At 39.5% G+C, this 20,299-nt stretch overlaps 1 protein-coding gene and 1 long non-coding RNA gene across 3 annotated transcripts in view; one reads left to right on the top strand and one right to left on the bottom strand.

The window, feature by feature from the left end:
* The window catches only part of LOC148648406 (uncharacterized), a 16,466-nt gene extending 1,069 nt beyond the window's left edge, over positions 1-15,397 (bottom strand). Inside the window, exons 1-2 of the long non-coding RNA XR_015926717.1 lie at positions 15,276-15,397; positions 2,393-2,528 (exon numbers count right to left, since the gene is read on the bottom strand). This is a non-coding gene — a long non-coding RNA (uncharacterized LOC148648406). The remainder of the gene's footprint in view (positions 1-2,392; positions 2,529-15,275) is intronic.
* The window catches only part of asip1 (agouti signaling protein 1), a 26,823-nt gene extending 6,524 nt beyond the window's left edge, over positions 1-20,299 (top strand). Inside the window, exons 2-5 of one of the 2 annotated variants that reach the window (XM_088607849.1) lie at positions 6,561-6,645; positions 13,441-13,610; positions 15,207-15,262; positions 16,827-20,299. In XM_088607849.1, coding sequence (XP_088463975.1) covers positions 13,457-13,610; positions 15,207-15,262; positions 16,827-17,000 — 384 coding nt within the window. In that variant the 5' untranslated portion in view covers positions 6,561-6,645; positions 13,441-13,456 and the 3' untranslated portion in view covers positions 17,001-20,299. Of the gene's footprint in view, positions 1-6,346; positions 6,646-13,440; positions 13,611-15,206; positions 15,263-16,826 lie in introns of those variants that run through there. The other variant, XM_088607848.1, reaches the window with a different exon arrangement.

Here is a 20,299-nt window from a genome sequence, read left to right as displayed (position 1 = left end):
AAATAATAACATTCCTAAGCATTACAACATGATAAGTAGTATACTGATATTCTTTAAAATAATGTTCTTCAGCAATACAAATGTATATTTAAATATGTGTCTTACATATCGTTATATGCACCACTTTTGATTATTTTAGTGCTTGTATTATAATGTCAGAATCTGCCAGCTCTTTGACTCCTGTTACAAGCTGTTCAAAGCAGGAGAGCAGTCTGACACCTCATGAATCTAGAGCCCTACAGCCTCAAGACGCCAGGGAAACCACAGGCAGAGCACAAACTTGACTTGAGAAAGAGATTTGTTCTACTGTTTTAGACCGAATGTGTTTCTCTTTGGTAAACAGAGTTTAAAATTACCTTTAATATTAAATTATGTCAACAATTATATCACACTATAAATTTCCCAATCCACATTTGACTACCAGCCACAAATCCCCAAACAATAAATAGTGATTAAAATACCAATCAAAAATTTCAAACTAATTACTAACTACAAAGGCCTCTAAATTGTAAATAGATTTATGAATATTATTTAATTAAAAAACAACACTACAGGAGACAGAACTGTTGTACAACTTTTCAATCCACATTTGTTATGCGTATAAAGACAAAGACAGCAGTCACAATTGGGAAAAAAAGACCTTCATTTAAAAAAAAAGAAATGATAAGTTCATTATATAATTATTTCATTCTAAACATAATTTTATCTCAAAAGAAACTTTTGCACAAAATGTCCTGAAACGAATGCCTTTTTAATCATTTAAACCTTTGCATAATATAAAAGACTTTCTTTTTCATTTGTTTGTAGTTGTAGTTTATATGAAAGGCAGAATAAGAAGTTGTAGCATTGTGCTTGAACAAGGACTATTTAATATTCATACCCATAATACAGAGATGTTCCTCTAGCACACAATACTGTACATCTGCACATCTGGGACCAGACCGCTTCAGGGAATCAGGAGAGCCATATCTTTTTGTATACAAGAATCGTGAATATTTTTTAAATTGTTATATAGACCTCCAAATAGAAATACAAAAATATTTCCCACTTTTTTAAATGTTCAGAATTGTCTTTAGGTAAATGCTAGGCAAATGTTCCAAATGAGATATTTCTTTCTCAGCATCTTACAGTAATATGAAGATCATGTTTTCCCATCATTGTTTTATTGCTGATGTTTTAAATGCAGCTTTCAGTGTCACTGATAAAGCTGGTCTGTGAAAACTTATTATCAAAGGGTAAATTATTTATGTTGACTACTGTACTGTATATTTACTTTTTATTTTCTGTGGAAAATTATATAACAACAGACTAGGGTTAACTTACAGATTCATTTTGATCATACACATTACTTGCATTATCAATAAAAAAGTGATGAACTAAAACTTTAACTTTGAAACCCTTTTTAATAGCTCCAAGTGAAACGAAAACGTCTAAAGAATTTTAAAATGCCAGGACTAAAACTGGCACACGGTGGCTTGATTCAGACAAGACAAATGTTTCCTTGATATCCACGTTCTTCCTTTTCTAAATGTAACGATTGCATTTGTATAAGATTTATAGACACATATAATATATCATATAATAATGTACTGTATATATATTTAATAATATAAACAGCAGCTCAGAAGTCCCTTCTATTTCACTTCTATGTAAAGATGTAGACACCCACAGCTATGATTAGGCTACATTTAGAAACTGCATCCTGATGCATCAGTGTGTGACATTGCAGCTTTAGTAAAAATTAAAAGAACATTCTTAGTATTATAAATGGTACTATGAATGGGTGAAGAATGTGTTGAGTCTTGCAAGCTATTTATTGGCGTATTTTAACTTACTGTGAGTTTCAAGCTAAACTGAGAGGTTTGCAACGGTGTTCCGATATCAAGTCATATTTCTGTTGTCTTATGGGAGTAAATTGTTCCTGTGAGCAAAAAAAAGGTAATTTGCTTCTGGGTCTAAAACACAATACTAAAAGAAAACAACACAACCCTGACCTTTTGATAAACCGACCTCAAATGTGTGAGATCAAATTGGATAATTCAAGGTTGTTACATAAAGCAGCTCCTTTTGACATGAGAAAGCTAAATAAATATACATCTTGGAGCTGACTTATTAATAACATATTTCACAACTTATAGCTTGCCTGCTATCTATTACCCCACTGTTACTTTCACAACAGTGGTTTGTTTTCAATTTGAAATTCCATAGAATGTCTTTGAAGTCTCTGGTCAGGGAAAAGAAGTGGAAAAAATAGGAAACAAAATTAGCCAATGAAATGCAACAAAGTTTTACTGACTTTCCTGACCCTACTATCGTGGGTGAAGATTGATTGTATGACTTTATAGAGAAATAACAGAGATGATTTTATGAAGAACACTATAATGAGACCTACCTGGTGATACCATAGGCTGCTGTTTTTCTTTCTCATATTAGAGGTTCAGACGAAGACGGCAACAGGACCTGGTGTCTCAGCTGTTTCATTTCTATACCTGTTTCTTAATCTTCATAATCCTTAATCAGCCTGGTTTCTATGGTAAAACAGTCAAATTGTACCAGAACTCTGTGAATTTAACAAAACATATTGAAAAAAAACGCTTTCACCAACAAACATGGTTTCTACACCTCAGATTGATGAGAACACAATGCTGCAACAACAGAAACTTAATCTACAGCGTCGGAATAATATTCCTTAAATGACATTTTGCACCTTTCAGAACACCTAAACTGATCTTTAAGGTACTCTGCATTCCTGCTTTATTGCTTCCCAGTACATGTAGTATTTTGGCCATCTACGTTTTCCCTTCTTATTTTCTTATTAACAAATAGTAAAATATTTGATTTGATATGTATGTAAACTCAAATTAATTTTTGCTTTCTCGTGCATTTTTGTCCCTTAAGTTTGTAACTTTTCACTCCTTGGCAAGAATGACCAACAGCGGCATATGTAATTCAAACAGTGCAGCATTCCAACTCTGGAAAATTTAGTTCGGTAGTTGGCAAGTACTGATCAGTTTCAAATACATCACCATTTATAGAACTAGCAACAGCCTCACACCAGGCGACGTGTAAATCATGTGGTGTTAGAAAGAAATCGTTTCTGGGCTTGAAGTATCTGTAAGATTTTGTTATTTCCTGTTTCTGCATTTTGTTTTACTAGATATTTATTTCAAGAAATATCCTATATGTATCTCTTACTCTGTGTTTCTGATATAAACGATTTGTGTTTGTGATATACTCCATTTCATTATTTAAATATTTCGTAAGGTAAATAACATATACAAACCCCTAATCTGATTTTGTAATCGGTGAAATATGCCTCTCTTAGAAAGCTCTTTAATGCTGATGGTTTAATTCAGGATTCAGAGTTTAATTTTTTCAGGCAAACTGCATATTAACAAGGGTACATTTTGAAACATTTGATGAGAATGAACAGGTCCTGCTGCCGAACATAGTTGTGCCAGCACTTAATATTCCAGTATTTTAAAAGTTAAGTAAAGTCTAAGAAACTGTGCTGATCTAGAGGACTGCCTTCTCCAGCCTTGACCCATGCCCAGATCAACACGTTCACCCTGGCACGTGTGACACTGGGGATTTCCCCCTTGGAGACTGGAAGATGGCCAGTCCCAGGTAGCTTTGGTTTCAGAGCCACAGAGCACCATGCCCCGAGTGTGGAAAATTCCACAGCGCTGAAAGGCTCAGCCTCCTGCCATAGGACAGTCACCCACTTTCAGTGACATCAAAGGATCCCTGTTACATACACAGCTGATACCAGTTAATCACATCACTTTAAAAATAATGATTACTTATTTTTGTTCAGAATTGGTTATTTAGTTTTTTTGTCCAGCTCGTTTGCTTTTTTATTGCTCTTCAGAACCTGAGAGAATCACCCTTATCCTGAATTACTGTTACCAGAACAGGGAATGGATTTTTAATGAGACTGATAGAAAACAAGCAAATTTGCTATTATTTTCACATGGACTTTTCACAGCATGAAGCAATCTGATGTGGCCTTTTCACCTCTCCCTTCTTCAGCTACATCAGGCCTGACAGTGTTCTCTATAGCCCTCTCTTTTTGTTAGCACTTAACTAAAGAATTTTTGCCCTCAGCAGACATTCAAGGTTTTTTAAATTCTTATGCCTTAATGATCTCTTCTTTGAGTTTTTATCCTTGCCAATGTGTCAGTTTAAATATCCATTAAGATAAACAGACTTTCTCCTTGATACACACCACAAAAATGCCCTAGTCCCTGATGAACCATTATGTTTTTCTTCTTTTTTCAGGGGAAGATGTACCGACAAAATAATAATAAACCACTTCACTTTTGGCTAAATGGTTTAGGAGTTTGTGAACTCAAAATAATTCAATTCAGTTAAATGAATGGCAAGCACTAAACTCTGCCTGACAAAGCTGGGACCTTTGAGCCATCATTGTTAAGTCAATGTATAAACATGGTGATAACTTTTTTAAACTAACATGTTAACCTCTTTTCTAGTGTTTATTCATCATAACTCCACAGAATGTATCCTACCACTTGAAAACCAAAATCCTTAGCGTTCATGCTTAGAAAATAACAAAAAATACTACTGTTTTCCTGTTAACCTTTTAAAAAAACAGAGGAATTATAAAATGTGTCATTTCCAATTTGTTCAAACTTTAACGTGTGTTTCAGTATATTCTAAAATCAAAATTGACCACCAATGTTGAAAAAAACAAAGAAATTTAATTTGCCATAAAACCATCAAATGTAATTCCTGCAGAAGACAAAATTACCCAAATTCAAAGAAAGCAGCTTGCCTGTGTGGCATTAAGATAGCAACGTAACACATGACTCTCTTGACCTCAGAGCTGGGAACAGGTTTTTAGACTACCATAAATCACATATATCATCTGCCATTAAACAAACATGTTATATACTTATTTTATACACGGTAAGTATTCAAATACTGAAAATGTAAATCATATCAAAACACAGAACACTACCACAAAACTTGTACAAAGTCTAAATCTTCCAGGGTAACCCTGTAAAACAAATCCCAATCTATCCAAACACGTTGCTGAAGCCAGCATCATGGTTTCTCTCCACACATGAATGGATGAGATCCTTGGATCAATTAACTTCTAACCATCAAAGAGTCTTGCTCTGCTAAATGTCCTACTCTCCTTTGTAGACTTTCTAATGATCTTAAAAACAGACCTTTGTTTTAAATGAGAGAACACAATTCCAACACAGTAGTACCTACTGTCGGAGCTGCTACGTTTAGAGATGTAAACAACTGTCCTACTAAAAGGAACATCATTTATCCATGCATGTCAAAGACAACTGCTGTATGTCTCCTAGAAAGGACATTTGACATAACAGTGGTCTCGGGTTGAGCACCACAACATCTCAGGCTGAATACAGCCTACAAAGCATGCATATATAGAGCACTGCTGTGTTTCTTTTGTTTGGTATTATTTTAATTTTTTTTAAAGTTTCTTAAACATTACAAACAAACTTTTTAAACAGCCCATGACTGAAGACAAACTGAAACCACTAATAATCAAGGCACCAGTATATCTGCAGTCAACAGACGAGAGGACAAAGCAAATGTGACTGAAACAAATTAGAAACCCAGCAATGCTGCCAACATACAAAGCAAAGAAACTAAATGACTGTGCAAAACTCCCGAGAAAATGGACTGGACGGCCAGTTCTCTTTTGGAAGGTCTGAGAAACTTTCTGCTCAAAACCACATTAATAATGGATAAATGCAAGCATTTTCAGGATTCTCAGAAACTTCTAACATACACTCTTAGCATGTCAAGGGGATTGCACTACTACTGCACCTCACTTTTAGCTCAATCACTTAAGATACAGAATTGTTAAATACAATATGTGTTTAAAATTAAAACGGAGATAAAAGATATTCTGATTACAAAATACACAAAAAGTAAAGATTTTAAGGAGCAAATTCAGTTAGAAGTGTGGCTCCACCATAGCCCTTATAAAAGTAACTGCAACCCAATTATCCTTGATCTACTCTAGGCTTAGTTATATTTCTAAAAATTGATTTGAAAAAATAGATTCCCTGGCCAGTAAAAAGGTGAATCACTGTTTGTGACTGGAGGAAAATGTTTTCAAAGTGATCTTCCTAATATAAAGGAAACACTGTATAACCAATTGCATTGCGTTCTGACTGATATGATTCATAAAATGACCTCTACAATGACCAGTCTGTACAGTTTTTAATTCCTGGAAGCTCAGACTATGGACCACAATGGCCAGACTCTGTTTTAGTACCCAATCAGTTGGTAGCACTGAGATTTATAGGGGAATGGGGAGGCTCTGTGATTTTAAAAGGATCTTAAAACACTTTCCAGAACCTTTTCTGAATAATCAGATAAAAACGAAAAGACTTCCCATTCTCATAATTATCACTACCAAAAACACTGACCCTTTGCTCTAACCTATAGGGTTTTTTTGTAAAATGTGTGGAACCGCCCCCACTTGCGTGTCTCGGTTTTCCTTCTCAAAAATGCACGACTACATGATTTGCCCTATTTTTTCTGTCGTTTAACAGGCGAAAAGGCTCTAATTTGCAGCTTGAGAACAAGGGAGTAAAGAGATTGTAAGACCATATTGATAAACTGTTGACTACGAGAAAGGTATGTCTTAAGCCTTATATACTTTTTTCTTTTTTCTCTCATTGTAAAACAAATCAAAGAAGGATTAGTTGGGGAATGCTACGGGGTTAATCAGGACCAACAAGGCACAAAACTATACTTGTGTTTTATGTCAAGGAAGGTAACAGTTTCTTCTAAAAATATCAAAGCTAGGCTCAGAGGTCAAACATTGGCCAGTAATTCACAAGGGAAATATAAAATCGTCCAAAACTAAACATTATTTGAAAGGGATTTCTAAAAGCTTACGATAAAGTGCATGCCACCATGTCTCTTGTGCACAAACAGAAATGGACCGACTTATAGGACCTATATGATTAAAGTTCCACAAAAGATAAACTTTTATAGCCATAGTATCCAGTTTAATATAACCAATCATCAACATGTGGGTGTCTTCACACCTTTTATTCAAGGCTGACAGGCTTTTGCATTCATAAAGAAACTGGTAAATAAACTACCATCATCAGCAGCGCTTGTTCATTTCAGGTTTTTCATCTGCAAAGATTGTTGTTTTTTCTTCCGAATAATGCTCAAAATGTATTCCATAGAAAATAATTTGTATTAGAAGAAACAGAGACCAAATCAATCGATTGTGGCTTGGTGTTAATCCGTCACTAGAAACTACATACTGTAACTTCCAAAAGATTACAAATTAATATTCTAAAACTATAAATAAAACTATTTTCTTATAATTGTTTTGTAGCACACTATATTTTATGAGATTGAAACTATTTCACTGAAATTATTATGCTGACCAATTAAAATCCAGTTTAAGGACAATTCGGAACGTTACAAGGTGTTTCAAATTCTGTGACACCATCAGCAGTGCAGAGTAACTATTGGGTATTTATCGTTTTTAAAGTTAAATTGTTTTCTGGAGAATAACAATTGCTTTCTGTGGCGGGGTAATTTAGCAAGCTGTAATGATTGTTAATTCTTGAATACATTTAAAAGCTTTTTTTACAATTTTAAGCCAAAGTGAATTTATTGTGTTCTCATTTAGAAAGAAATGGGAGCATTTAAATGATGTATGATTTATAATATCAGAGTAATTCATACAATAAGTGAAAGACAGTGAGCAAGTACTGTAAATATAACTAAAATCAGAATCTACGAAGAGCTGTGTGTTTTTTTAATGTAAAAGGAGATTTATAAATCTAGGCACATATGTCGTTTACCAAGAAATAGTAATATAATATATGACATTTTTTTTTCCAGTGCATGGGAGCACTGTGTATGGGAGACAAAAAAAATCTTACTTGATTTAAAAATTAAAGAAAAAAAAACATTTTTATTGAAATCATTTGTGAGACGTGCAGCCTTGAATTGGATGACGCAGTTAGAAAATGGATGGGTGGAGAGCTGTGTCAGAAGCATCTAGTTGGCACCCACTAAACAGACATTTGTTTTTCCACACAGACAAAGTATACTGTCGTGCAGAAAGTACAGAAGCCTTCAGGTTGCATTTATGTACATTTAAAAAGTTCTGATTTCTCGCATTTTTTCTTCAGTTCTCAGTTGTATCTTGTCCTATAACCCTTAGCTGTCCCAGTCTTTGGAAGTCTCTCAAGTTCAAATTTATAATTTTGCAATGAAAATAAAGATACTGTAATTCAAATATTTCCGGTGCTTAATTGAACGCATAAAAATGTTTTGTTAAAACAGATAAATAAAACACATTTCTACTTTATTCATCATAACTTTTTTTTGCATCTTAAATCAACACTGTTAACTGAGCAATGACATTATTACCAATGCTCTCTCTCCCATACAAATGTTTACTGTGACAAAAGGGGGAAAAAAAACTAATTTTCTTACCACAGCTTAGAAATCCTACGGGAAACATGTGAAACTTTATCATTAAAATAGATCTGTCATGCTATAACATTGTATGTTCTAAATATTCAAAAAACTGAGTTTTCCTCAAGTTTTCAATAACATTGTGTTATTCTTTTAAAGGTTTTATTTTAAGCTTTATGTAATCAATATGAATCTCAAAAAACAACGGAGTTGGTTCATTTCTATGCTTGCTGTTTTACCGTTCCGGCTACATACAGTACAGGCACGGTGTGGGAAGTGTAACTCAGCAAACTACACTGGCGAAGGTGCTGCTGGGCAGATGGTCCGGTGTGCCGAGATGAATGTTAACGGGCTCAAATATAAAAGAAGAAAAATAAAACATTTTTTTTGGGGTTGACCACAAATTAATACGAAAACAATTCAAAGTCTGTCAGTTATACAGAATCTAATAAAAACACTGGTCATGCTCATAAGTAGTCATGTACTGTACTGTAAGTGCATGATGCTGGGTGTAGACCTCATGTCTGACCCATGTGCCAGAAAATGCATTTACCCTTTCCGTTTTTTAATATTTATTTAAAGTGAGGATGTGTTAAAGAATTAAGAAAACACAGTCCGATAAGACAAAGAAACTTTGTACTTGATCTTGCTCTACATACAAAAAAATATATATGGTTTCTTTTTTAATTCTTGTTTATAGTGCAGCTTTGGTTAAGACAGGAAGCCGAACTTAACGACTTAAGACAAGGGAAGTCATTAGCCAAACGCTGTCTCGTATTCTAACGCAAAATCGGCTCATTTACTGAAAACAGGGACAGAATTCCTAAAACCGAACAGAAATACTCCTGTAAATCGTTGACCTGTCACAGAATGGCTTAAAATCATTAAAACAGCGACCGCTATAACCTCGTTAGTGCAGATCGCATTACATGGCCAAGTACAGTTTTAACAATGAAAATAAACGTATAAACTGGATTTATAGAGAAATACATGCAATAAAAGTCCTTGATAATATTAAATATTATAATTAGAAGCAAGTTACTCGTTACTGTGAATATTTTAGAAACTGTGTCACAATAATGAATATTTTTCATCATAATGAATTATCTCAGGACATGTAAGTGTAATTATTAGGTATGGCAGAAATCACAGCTTGATATTAACCACTCACCATTTCTTTCCTTGTCTACCCAGTATTTCCCGAAACCCGGGAAACTACTGCGCTATAACAAACAGTTATAAACAGTTACAAACATTTTAAACAGGACGATTGGTACACAGACATTGAAATAGGAAGATTATTTTGATTGCTTCCACCACATTTTTAAGGTGTTTAAGATCTATTATTCAAGCACACCCAAGTATTACTTTCAACAATTACCTGTGTTACAGTGTGTAACGTCTATATTTAACTACGGGTGAGCTTATTCAACATGTACTGTTATTTACATTTTCTTTGACACTACTCAGAACACAAAATCAGCCTTATACAGATTAAATGAATTATTATAACTTCTAGCTGTGTGAATGAGGGAGGAGAGGGTAAAACTTTTCTGCCTATTCTATGACTAAATGGATTTTTGTGACTCACTGAAAAACATAAATTAAACACAGTATTTAATACGAACTTTGGACATAATACTATTATGTTAGTTAATACTAAACTAATTAAGAGGCAACTAGCTGTGTGAATTGTACACAAAGAAACCCATTCTCAGGAAACCCATAAAGAAATCACAAGTCCTTTATCGCAATTTAATCTATCATAACTTTCACTTTACTTGAACTGTCTTGCTTTGCAATGACGAGCAACAGAAAAGTATAGCACAGAAGATATTTTGCTGTTAAATACATGTAGATTGTTTTAGATACTGTACTATCTTGTGCCACAGATTGTGGCCAGCTTGTGTTTGTAATTCTTTTGTGTACAAGCTTTTTATGTTGGTACTGTAAATAGGGTCCACTTCAACTTCTCTTCAACCTGCCAAGCATGTTTCTTCAGAGCGCTACTTTTTTCTGACTGACAGAAAATTTATATCACCAGCTATTGCAGAACGCTCTTTGACATCTCAAGAAGATTATCTTATCCCTTGGGGTTTTACCAAAGATCTTCAATAATGCTTTAGCTGATACATATGTACTCCATTATAAACAGATTGTTGTCAAATGTACACAGCAAAGCAGTAAACTCTCTCAGAAATTTACAAATCCCCTTTTTTAACAGAATAAAGTAGAGAATATTAAGGAAAATATCCGCCTGGATTATAAGAAATACAAAAAGAATAATCTGGAAAGTACCATGTCGAGTAAGCAACATTTACTTTAAACAAGTTTCTATGACCAGTGTTAAGTTCTTATTGTTTTTTTATGTAAGCAAAGTTTATTATTTTGTAGAAACTAATCTGTGCTCTATAACCCCATCAGCCAATAAACTGGTAATATTTCTTAATTATCAAGTTCTCTTTGCCTGAATGTTTTGATTGTGTTTCAATAACAAATTATATTCTTTCTTTAAAGTTTAAATGTCTCACAATGAATCTTCTGCATCTATCTTACAAGGACTCGGGTGTGTCTGGTATGTTAATATAATAGATTCTTGTATAAAGAAGGACTTCTTTGTGTGAGAAAGATGATGTGAGTTTATACACTGCATAATGCTGCAAAAAGAAACATCCAACGACCAGGCAAAGCTACTGTACTATTAATGAAAAGTTATTCTAGCAGATTCATCATCAGTAAAGTAAAAGTTACAACAGAAATTATTGAATTAAGTTAATAAAAAATATTAAGCACATATAATATGTATTTATTCTAATTACATTGTAAAAGTAATTTTGCTACTGATCATATTAAAAAAATACATAGTTAAAATGGAAAATTTAAAAAAATATTAGAGCAATCACCAACAAAAGTGTATATATGCCATATGTGTATGTAGGAAACTTACTGTATATGTTCTACATACACTATATTTTAGGTTTGTTTGTACATACTGTATGAAAGCTTCGAGTGGACAGCACTGCCAGTGTGAGAGTGCAAAGCAACACAGAAACTATTTGTCCTCACATGACAGCTTTATTGTGCTGTTTCATTTTGCAAGAATAATCTCAAATATTTCATATGACATTAAGTTCTGTTAAGTGCTCCTTTGCAGCATTCTCTGTGCTTTCTGTTCCTGAGGAATACACACGTACAGTACAGCGCTTATAGCACAACAGACTACACTCCGTGTACAGTGCAGTCTGGGGTCCATTTCTGTCTGGAAAGGGAATCAACTGCATTATCAAACTAAAAAAATGTTTGCTGTTGGCTGCAAACACTTCTGTACTACCTCCAGTATTTTTTTTAGATGTAAAAATCAAAACCTTTATAGTTCATAGCAGGCACATTTGTGGCTGTTTTGTGTTATAGATGAAGTTCTTTTTCTCATTAAAACCAGCAATCTCTGCTTTCAAGAGTAAATGCAGATGGAACAATTTGTTTTAAACTGTATCCCTTTTTTAGAATGTTAGGGAAATTTCCACATTTATTTACATGTCACGTAATATTTCTCCTGAATCCTGAAACCCCAGTCAAAGAATACATTTTTTAAAACTCTTGAGAATGTTGAATAAATGTAATGGAAAATAACTGCTACATTTTATCAAGATCTTGAAGCAAGCAAACCTTTTTTCCCAATTCAGACAAAAAATGATAGTTTTGTGTGCATTTTTACAACTCAGGCAAAGTAAATAAAATCCCTAAATCAACACTGACTAAAATGTGTTACCTTTGCTCAGGTTTTAAATTGTAATTCAAGAATGTTGTACTTTAGTCTAGATATATATGACTAACCTGATGCATCTCTGCAAATAAAAGATCAAAGTCACCCAGTTAAATGTTCAAAATAAATCAAAGTGGATGGCATCTGTTCCTCAGCTGTCTTGTCAGATGAATCGCACATCTGATATTCTGGTGGTAAACAAACCTGAGTGATTTGTACATTTTTACTGTCAAAATTCTAAAACACTGTGGCTAGATGGCAAGATATGATACATGCCTCAGTCTAGATGTTACAGAATGTATGCATCAACATTTCTTGCGTAAGAACATCTAGTTTTTAAACAAAGTGATACTTTGTATAAATCGTTGCTTTAGAAATCCAATACACACATCCGTTCTGAACCAATGTTAATCCTTCAAAAGCTGCAGTGGCTGGGAATAATATATTTTCAAAACATTTAAAGAGCAGTTACAGTCTTAGAAGGGAATATATATGTGGAAATAAAATGGAGAACTCATCTGTTTCAGTATTCTGCTATACATTTTTCTTAAGGATTTTTTTCATGGAATATTATTTTAGCTTAAGTCACTAGAGTTAAAAGCAGAAATATGTCTCCTAACTAATAAATCATTTTTTACTTTTATCCTGCATTTAGCAATATACAGCAAGTCCTGATGAGACTCCAAATGTCCTTTTCAACGAGAAAGCTGCTATAGAAAAAGACCACTACAATACTAAATATCAGGATTAGTAGTAATAAGAATAAAAAATATCAAAAACAATTAATACATTTATTATCTCTTTGAATTATTTTTAATGTTAAATTAATATAAAACAAGTAAAGAAATAACATTTTCATTAAGATCAAATGATTTAAGAACCTACATTCATTTATGCAACAAATCTTGGATGTAACCTTGCATCTTTCTATGTGCTAAAATCAACTTTCGATAACAAAGGGCATAAACACATTTTGAATCAATTCTGTCAGATCGCATTAAAAGGTTTTAAGTATTATTCCAGCATCAGGAGGCTTAGTTGGTCAAATATTTCTCCCAAACTCTGTGCAGGGCTTAGAAATTATTAAATGTAGCAATGAATGAGATATAAGGAAATAGTCATATCTGTAATTAACTAAATGCTACATTAAGACAGATGTATCCAATACCACTTTTGGAGCGTTTCAGAGACAACCTATTTCTGCTATTTATTTCCAGGCCTCTGCATTTTAACATGAGCTCCGTGACATTGCTCTGCTGCTTTGTGTTCAGCTCTGCTGGCTTGCTTGTGGCCTATGCGCACATGGTAATGGAACAGTCGAATGATTCGACGTCACCTAGCCTCCACGAGAACAACCAGCCAGACGTCCCACCCGTTGTCATAGTAGGTCAGTTGACAGAATCCAGAATTCCCGATCTCGGGATAACATGGGTTGGTTTTTGTTTCTCCATTGTGTGTGCCGGGGGGTGGTGGGTGGGGAGGGTGTGATTGTGAGAGGCTGCTTATACAGTCAAGTTATAAAGTTTTTGCAGACTCCCAACTGCCTTTTAATGGATACAATAATATTTAAGTGCTTTTTTCATTCTATACTATTTTTTCATGGTACTTAATCTGGACATTCGTTTTTTTTTTTAAGTGATTTTAAGAAAAATTATGCTATTACACATTAATTAATAGATCGACAGCCCATAATAAAACTTATTTGGATCCACAGCTGAGCCTAACTGCAATGCGCTACTGCCTTGTGCAGCCCAGTTTGTAGCAAGCTGTGTAGAGCTGTGCCCCAACACGTCACTCCTGTGCTGCAGACTTCATCACAAGATGACAGAAATGAGCCGGCATGGTAGCAATGAATCAATCGGGACTGAAAAGTTAAATATTCTGATGCTCTGACCTGGGCAGCAGGCTGGGGCAGTGGTTAGCACCCCTCGCAGTGCTGCAGCCCTGGGTTCAATTCCAGAGCTGGGGTGCTGTCTGTGTGGAGTCTGTATGTTCTCCCCGTGTTCACGTGGGTTTCCTCCAGGTGCTCCGGTTTCCTCCCACAGTCCACAGACATCCTGGTACGTTAACCGGCTTCTCGGTAAACTGTCCCTGGTGTGAGTGTGTGTCTGCTCTGTCACGGACTGGCCTCCTGTCCAGGGCGTACCCTGCTCTGTCATGGACTGGCCTCCTGCCCGGGGCGTACCCTGCTCTGTCGTGGACTGGCCTCCTGCCCGGGGCGTACCCTGCTCTGTCATGGACTGGCCTCCTGCCCGGGGCGTACCCTGCTCTGTCGTGGACTGGCCTCCGGCCCGGGGCGTACCCTGCTCTGTCGTGGACTGGCCTCCTGCCCGGGGCGTACCCTGCTCTGTCGTGGACTGGCCTCCTGCCCGGGGCGTACCCTGCTCTGTCGTGGACTGGCCTCCTGCCCGGGGCGTACGCTGCTCTGTCGTGGACAGGCCTCCTGTCCGGGGCGTACCCTGACCCTGACTTAATAAAAGGTTTAGAGAATAGATGGATGGATGTTCCAACCTCTGATCTTTGGCAAAACAATTTGTGTGTCTCGTTCCGTATTCAACTTTCTTAGAAGAGATCTGTGTGTGCCAAATGACCTCCTCAGCTACCCAGACTGTGCTTTAACTACAGAACTCCAAGAACATCTGCAAGATTTTAACCCAAGCTAATTTTGCATATTTACTCTTAGCACAGTGCAAATTAACACCCTTGAATCTGTGGGCAATGTGGCAGGAATACCTCTCATGGTAAAGACTGTAAGAGCTACAGTATATTCAAAACCATTAGGTATTTAATTCTCCATGGGAAGCAAACAGGATTGAAGGATTTAGAACAGAGGTCCCATTTAGATGACACTTCAGAAATTAAAGAGTTCCTGTGATACTCGCACACATATAGTTCACACAAATGGGTTTGGCGATGTTACGTTTTGCTCGCATTACAAGCGTTATAACCTTATTCCCTTAAAATAACTTTTCGTTTTTTTCAGAGCTTCCGAAAACAAAGAAGAACCACAGAAAAGCGACGGAAAAGATAACAATGAAAGTATGTTCGTTACCTGCACTTTGAACTCTGCTGGCGGGCGTGATCTGCGGCAAACAATGATGATAAAGAAAGGAGAAGATTTGCCCTTCCAGTTTTCAGCTGGAAAATACGCCACATGCGAACATGCGGTACAGTACTGCCCGACAGGGCGCTGTCCAGCTCAGGAGAAGCATTTGAAAATGATAACTTTACTACTATCCATAGCGGTGAAGACAATAGCAGTTGTATTTGTGTAGCGCATAGGATCCAGAAGGCTGTCAAAACCCTTCATTACTTTATTACCTTTATTATTGACTAAAGGACCCGTTTCGACCGCCACTGTAGAAACTGTCCCGCTGCGCAGCAGATCAGACCAGACCAGATCAGATCAGATCGGAATAACGGGAACGCGCTTCGCCACTTACTGTAATAATAAGAGAAGATAATAATCATAACAGCATCTTGAATGTTACATTTTCCGACAAGACACGACTCCGAACATGAATCTGACCAAATAAGAACCTCCGTTGACCCTCACTTTACACTGACATTTCATTGAAAGCTACTGAGTTTTTTTTTTCAAAAACGTGGGAAAAAATGGAAATAAACGTCATAGGCAGAAAGCGAACCCTTTTCCTTTTCTTAAAAAAAAAACCCCCAGCATAGAGCCATTTCTCTGATGTTTCAGCACGTTTTGAGTGGGAATCTGCCCTAAGTAAAGGATACCGATTCCACGTCTTGAACTCACACGGTGGGAAGTCGTCTCGAGGTCTCTCGTGTCCGGATTAATCTTCGTTCAAACCCACAGGCCGGCTGCACAGCACCGGCTGCATGCGTTACAGAACTCGGGTCTGTTTTGTTTCTTCGTGTTTGTGCAGCTTCTGTCGTGTCTAGAGCTGGAAAGCCCCCGGCGGCAGCGGTCGGCAAGGGCTGTGGCCCCGGGTTCAAATCCGCACATCTGGGGTGCTGTCTGCGTGGAGTCTGTATGGCCCCCACCCGTGTTCGCGTAGGTTTCCTCCCACCGTCCAAACCCGAGGTGACTTAATTAGCGTCTGGGGAGAACCGGCCCTAGTGTAAGTGTGTGTGCCCTGCGATGGACTGGCGTCCGGCCCAGGGTGTACCCCGCCTCACGCCCTGCCGCTCCCCGGGATAGGCTCCGGCTCGCCCGCCCCGTTGGGAAAAGCAGGGAGAGGAAGGACCAAGGGATGCATGGATGGACGAAAGCTCCTGAAAGAAAAAGACAATCGCACGATTTTAATCAGAAACAAGAAGTCCTGGAAGACAGACGGCCTTGGAAACTGAGGGACAGGTTAGGCCAGGGCCCCGCGGTGTCTCCTGGGGATGGTTAAAACTGGGGAAAGTCAACTCTAATAATAAAGACGGTGCACAAAAAATAGGATCTGAATACTTGGCAGCGGTCTGGGATTCCCTAAGTCAAGATGCATACTTTGTAAATATTGCAACTTATATTGTATAATATTGTTGTATGTTGATGTGTGCTGCTTACTGTGCGTATTGTATTATTAATAAATGATAATGTCTCCCCCCCCCCCCCCCGGTAGTAATCCCGCCCTCTCCTCCGCAGAACCGGCTCGTGTCCCGCAGCAGGAAGCCGCGCCCGCCGCCGCCCGCCAACTGCGTGCCGGTCTGGGGGAGCTGCCGACTGCCCGGCGCCGCCTGCTGCGACCCCTGCGCCTTCTGCCACTGCCGGCTCTTCAAGACGGTCTGCTACTGCCGCGTGGGCAACCCGCAGTGCTGAGGGTCCGAGCGTGTGCGGGGGGGGGAGAACTGTGATCCCGCAAACCCCCCTCCGGCTCGTGTCCTTCCTTGTGCCCGGAGGTGGCACCCAGATGGCAAAGCAGAGGCAAGACAGCCGCCCTGGGGGGTGCACCCTGTTTCTGTGCAGGTCCCCCAATCCCACAGACCCCACGTACACCCACGCAGGGGGTTTAGACACATCCTTTGGGTTAATATGGCAGGTAGGCAGAGGCCTGTTAAAAACAGCCCGCAGCTCATTTATGCCGATAGCTAGAAGCACCACACAGACACAGGTCATACCCATAATCATTTAAAAAGCTGGAGAAGGAAAGGCCGGGCCTCCGGCTCATGGCTGACTGACCTGAAGATCCCCTGCAGCAGTTTCCTGGAAGAGCTTTATCTCCGCTGGTTCCGAAGAGGCCCGCTGGGCTGGGCTGGGCTTCATCTGCTCCAGCTGCTCCCCGATTCTGTGGGAAGGGCCCGGACAGCCCCCCGTCCTTCCACCCTCGGAGAGCGGCCTTATTCCCGACGGACAGCTCCTGAAGGACTGACTTCCGGCCGTTACCGTACAGACCACTGATCCCAAGCTGCAGCACAGCGTGACTGAGCACAGGCCAGGAGCTGACTGCCCTGAGCCTTCCACTGCCCAGCGCCCGCAGACGCCCGTCTTCACCTGCCCCCGCACCGCCATCAGGAAGACAGCAGGTGTCCCAAAGCAACAGAAACAGCAGCACCTTCACAGGCAGACCTGCTGCTTTCAGACTGATTTCCCCCTTCGACGAGCTGGGCTGTCTGCACCGAGAGGAGCAGGGGTCGCCGCCTCACAGAGACAATCTAGAGAGCCATTCCGCCAGTCCTGTAACCCCCCGCTCTTGAAGCACACCCCCGAGAGGGGGCACGAAACCAGAATCCGCACTCGTCTTCATTAAAGCGCGCGCGAGGACACAATCCCACGAGCGTCCCGCTTGAGGACAGGGGTTGAGAACGCAGAGCTCCAGCGCGCGGGCCGCTGTGTGGCTGCTGACCCCACCGGGCCTCGAGCCACAGCTTCTGCCCCGACAGGCTGGTCCTGCTCCTGGGCGGGCGCACAGCGTCTGCGTGGCCCCCTGTCCTCAGACCGGCGCCAGGCCAGCAGGGGCTCCGGACCGCCAGGTTTTCTCAACGATTTCATCCGGGGCCCCTGGAGCTCAACAGTGTTTGGGTCACTTTACAGGGTAAATAAAAAACACCCAAAAAACAGCGCAAAAATAAAAAAAAATTTAGATAAAAAACTTGGAAAGAGGTGAAAAGGCAAACACTGAAATCAATGACTAAACAGATCTGTCTGGAGTGCGGAAAGGCGTGTCCCTGTCTCGGAGCAGCAGGGAGCGAGGCACAGAGCTGGGGAGCGAGCGCCCCGAGACTCCCGTACTTTTCCCCAGCCGCGACGTCATCGCCTCCGCCCTGGTCCTGCGGCCTCGCTCGACTTCCCCAGCCTGTGACGGGCTGAGCGCACGCCGAGAGCAGAGAGCCGCACTGGAGCGCCGAGCTCGGTGTCCCTGTCCGTGAGCCCAGCTCTTCCCCCAGTGTCCCGTCCGGCTCCACAGCATCTGTGCCCTTCTCTCACTTCAATATTTCCCACCAGAGCTCTGCCTTCAGGTTCATACCAAGACTGCGCTTGGTTTCCTTTTCCTGTCCCGCAGTCTAAATCACTGGTCTCTCCGTCCTGGGGGCTGTCTGCTTGGCACCATTCTTTACTCTTCCTGCACTCTCAAAGACTGAACAACCAGGCATGTAAGACACTGAGACACCCCCAGGTGTCCACAAGCACACAGCTCTGGGGGCGCAGGAGCTGCCGCACTGCTGCTATGCATTTAATTTCATGTATATAGTGCCTTTCATCCCAAAGATTCTGCACCAGCAGCCCCACTGCCCAGCAGATCGGGGGGAGGAGTGAGAAACTGCTGCACCGGGTGAATTAAAGGGGAACTTCAGGGAAACCAGATAGTTCAAGCCCAGAGTAGAATTTGGTCAGGACCAAGGTTTAACATCTAATTAGAGGATAGCACCTCAGACAGAACAGTGAATTTAGGAATTGGTTAGGATATCTCAGTCCAAAAGGAAAGACCACCACCTGCAATAGCAACCTGGTTCTCTCCGAGGTTCTGAGCCTGGGGCCGGACCAGATCGCTAGAGCGTGCTATCCTTCAAGCTATGAATTCCAAGGCAGCTACGTCACTGTTGTGCTGGATCAATAAACCTATTTCCTGGAACGCAATCAATACCATACGAGTTCTGCCGGATTCGGAGGCAAAGCAGAAGAAGAAAAGGAGCCTTCAGAGCTAGTCCGCAATACAACAGGGTTGGGACTTTCTCACCGTACAGCACAGGGAGCGCGTAACCTGTCCACACTCCCCCAAAATGTGTTCTGATCTGGTAGCTTAACAGCACAGTTCAGACTGAGCAGAAGACCCACAATTGGGACAGGTTATAAATGCGAGAAGGTCATTCAGCTCAGCTGGCTACCATTTGGCAGGTGGCAGTTCATCGTTCTGAGGATCTTATCCAGCTGTTTCCTGAATGAAGCCAATGTAAAGGCTTCAATCGCAACGGTGGATGGCCACAACCCTCTGGGAACAGAAGTGCCTTACATTCTTGGTTTTAAATGCACTTCCTGTAGTTCCCACTGTCCATTCCGAGGGCTGTCCCAACCCCTGGGAGTGAAACGTGCCCCTTTTGGAAGATTCCCCTGTCTCACAAGCAAAGAAGTGGCGTACATTAGCATGATATGTTAGGAGGATAGCAATGGCTGTCTGCAGTTTTAAGAAAATATAGCTTCTAATCCATCTTTCCCAAAGGCTATTTAATTGTATTTGCCGATGAATAACCTTGGAAATACAATTTCTCAACAGCACTTTTGATAACTTTTTTATGTGTTTTCAGCATTTAGGTTTAAAAATAAATCGGGATGTACATCAGAGGTTTTATTTTGTTCTCTATATACCGTATGTGCTATTGGAGCTCTACCATTCCTATTTTTAACTCCTGTGCTTGTAATCAGAGATTTGGTTTACATTTCGTTTGCGTCTGTGTGTACCTGAGATCATTTATTAAATATTTACTGCTATGAAGCATCAAGACGTATCAAAACATGCAGAATGTTTATCTGTATTTTACAAAATATTTTATGTATATCTCATTTAAGATTGTATTTTTTACCAAGAAATACCTGTGAAAATGTAAGTGCTTTCTTATATTTTAAATATTCCTCCACTTGTATGTCTCAGTAAAGAGAGTTTTATTAAAAATGTTTGTTTAATG

The sequence above is a fragment of the Lepisosteus platostomus genome, chromosome 15 (genome assembly GCF_059453375.1).
Source record: "Lepisosteus platostomus isolate fLepPlt1 chromosome 15, fLepPlt1.hap1, whole genome shotgun sequence".
Lineage (NCBI taxonomy): Eukaryota > Metazoa > Chordata > Actinopteri > Semionotiformes > Lepisosteidae > Lepisosteus > Lepisosteus platostomus.
Note: the sequence above shows the minus strand (reverse complement) of the source record. Positions and strands in the feature narration are given on the sequence as shown.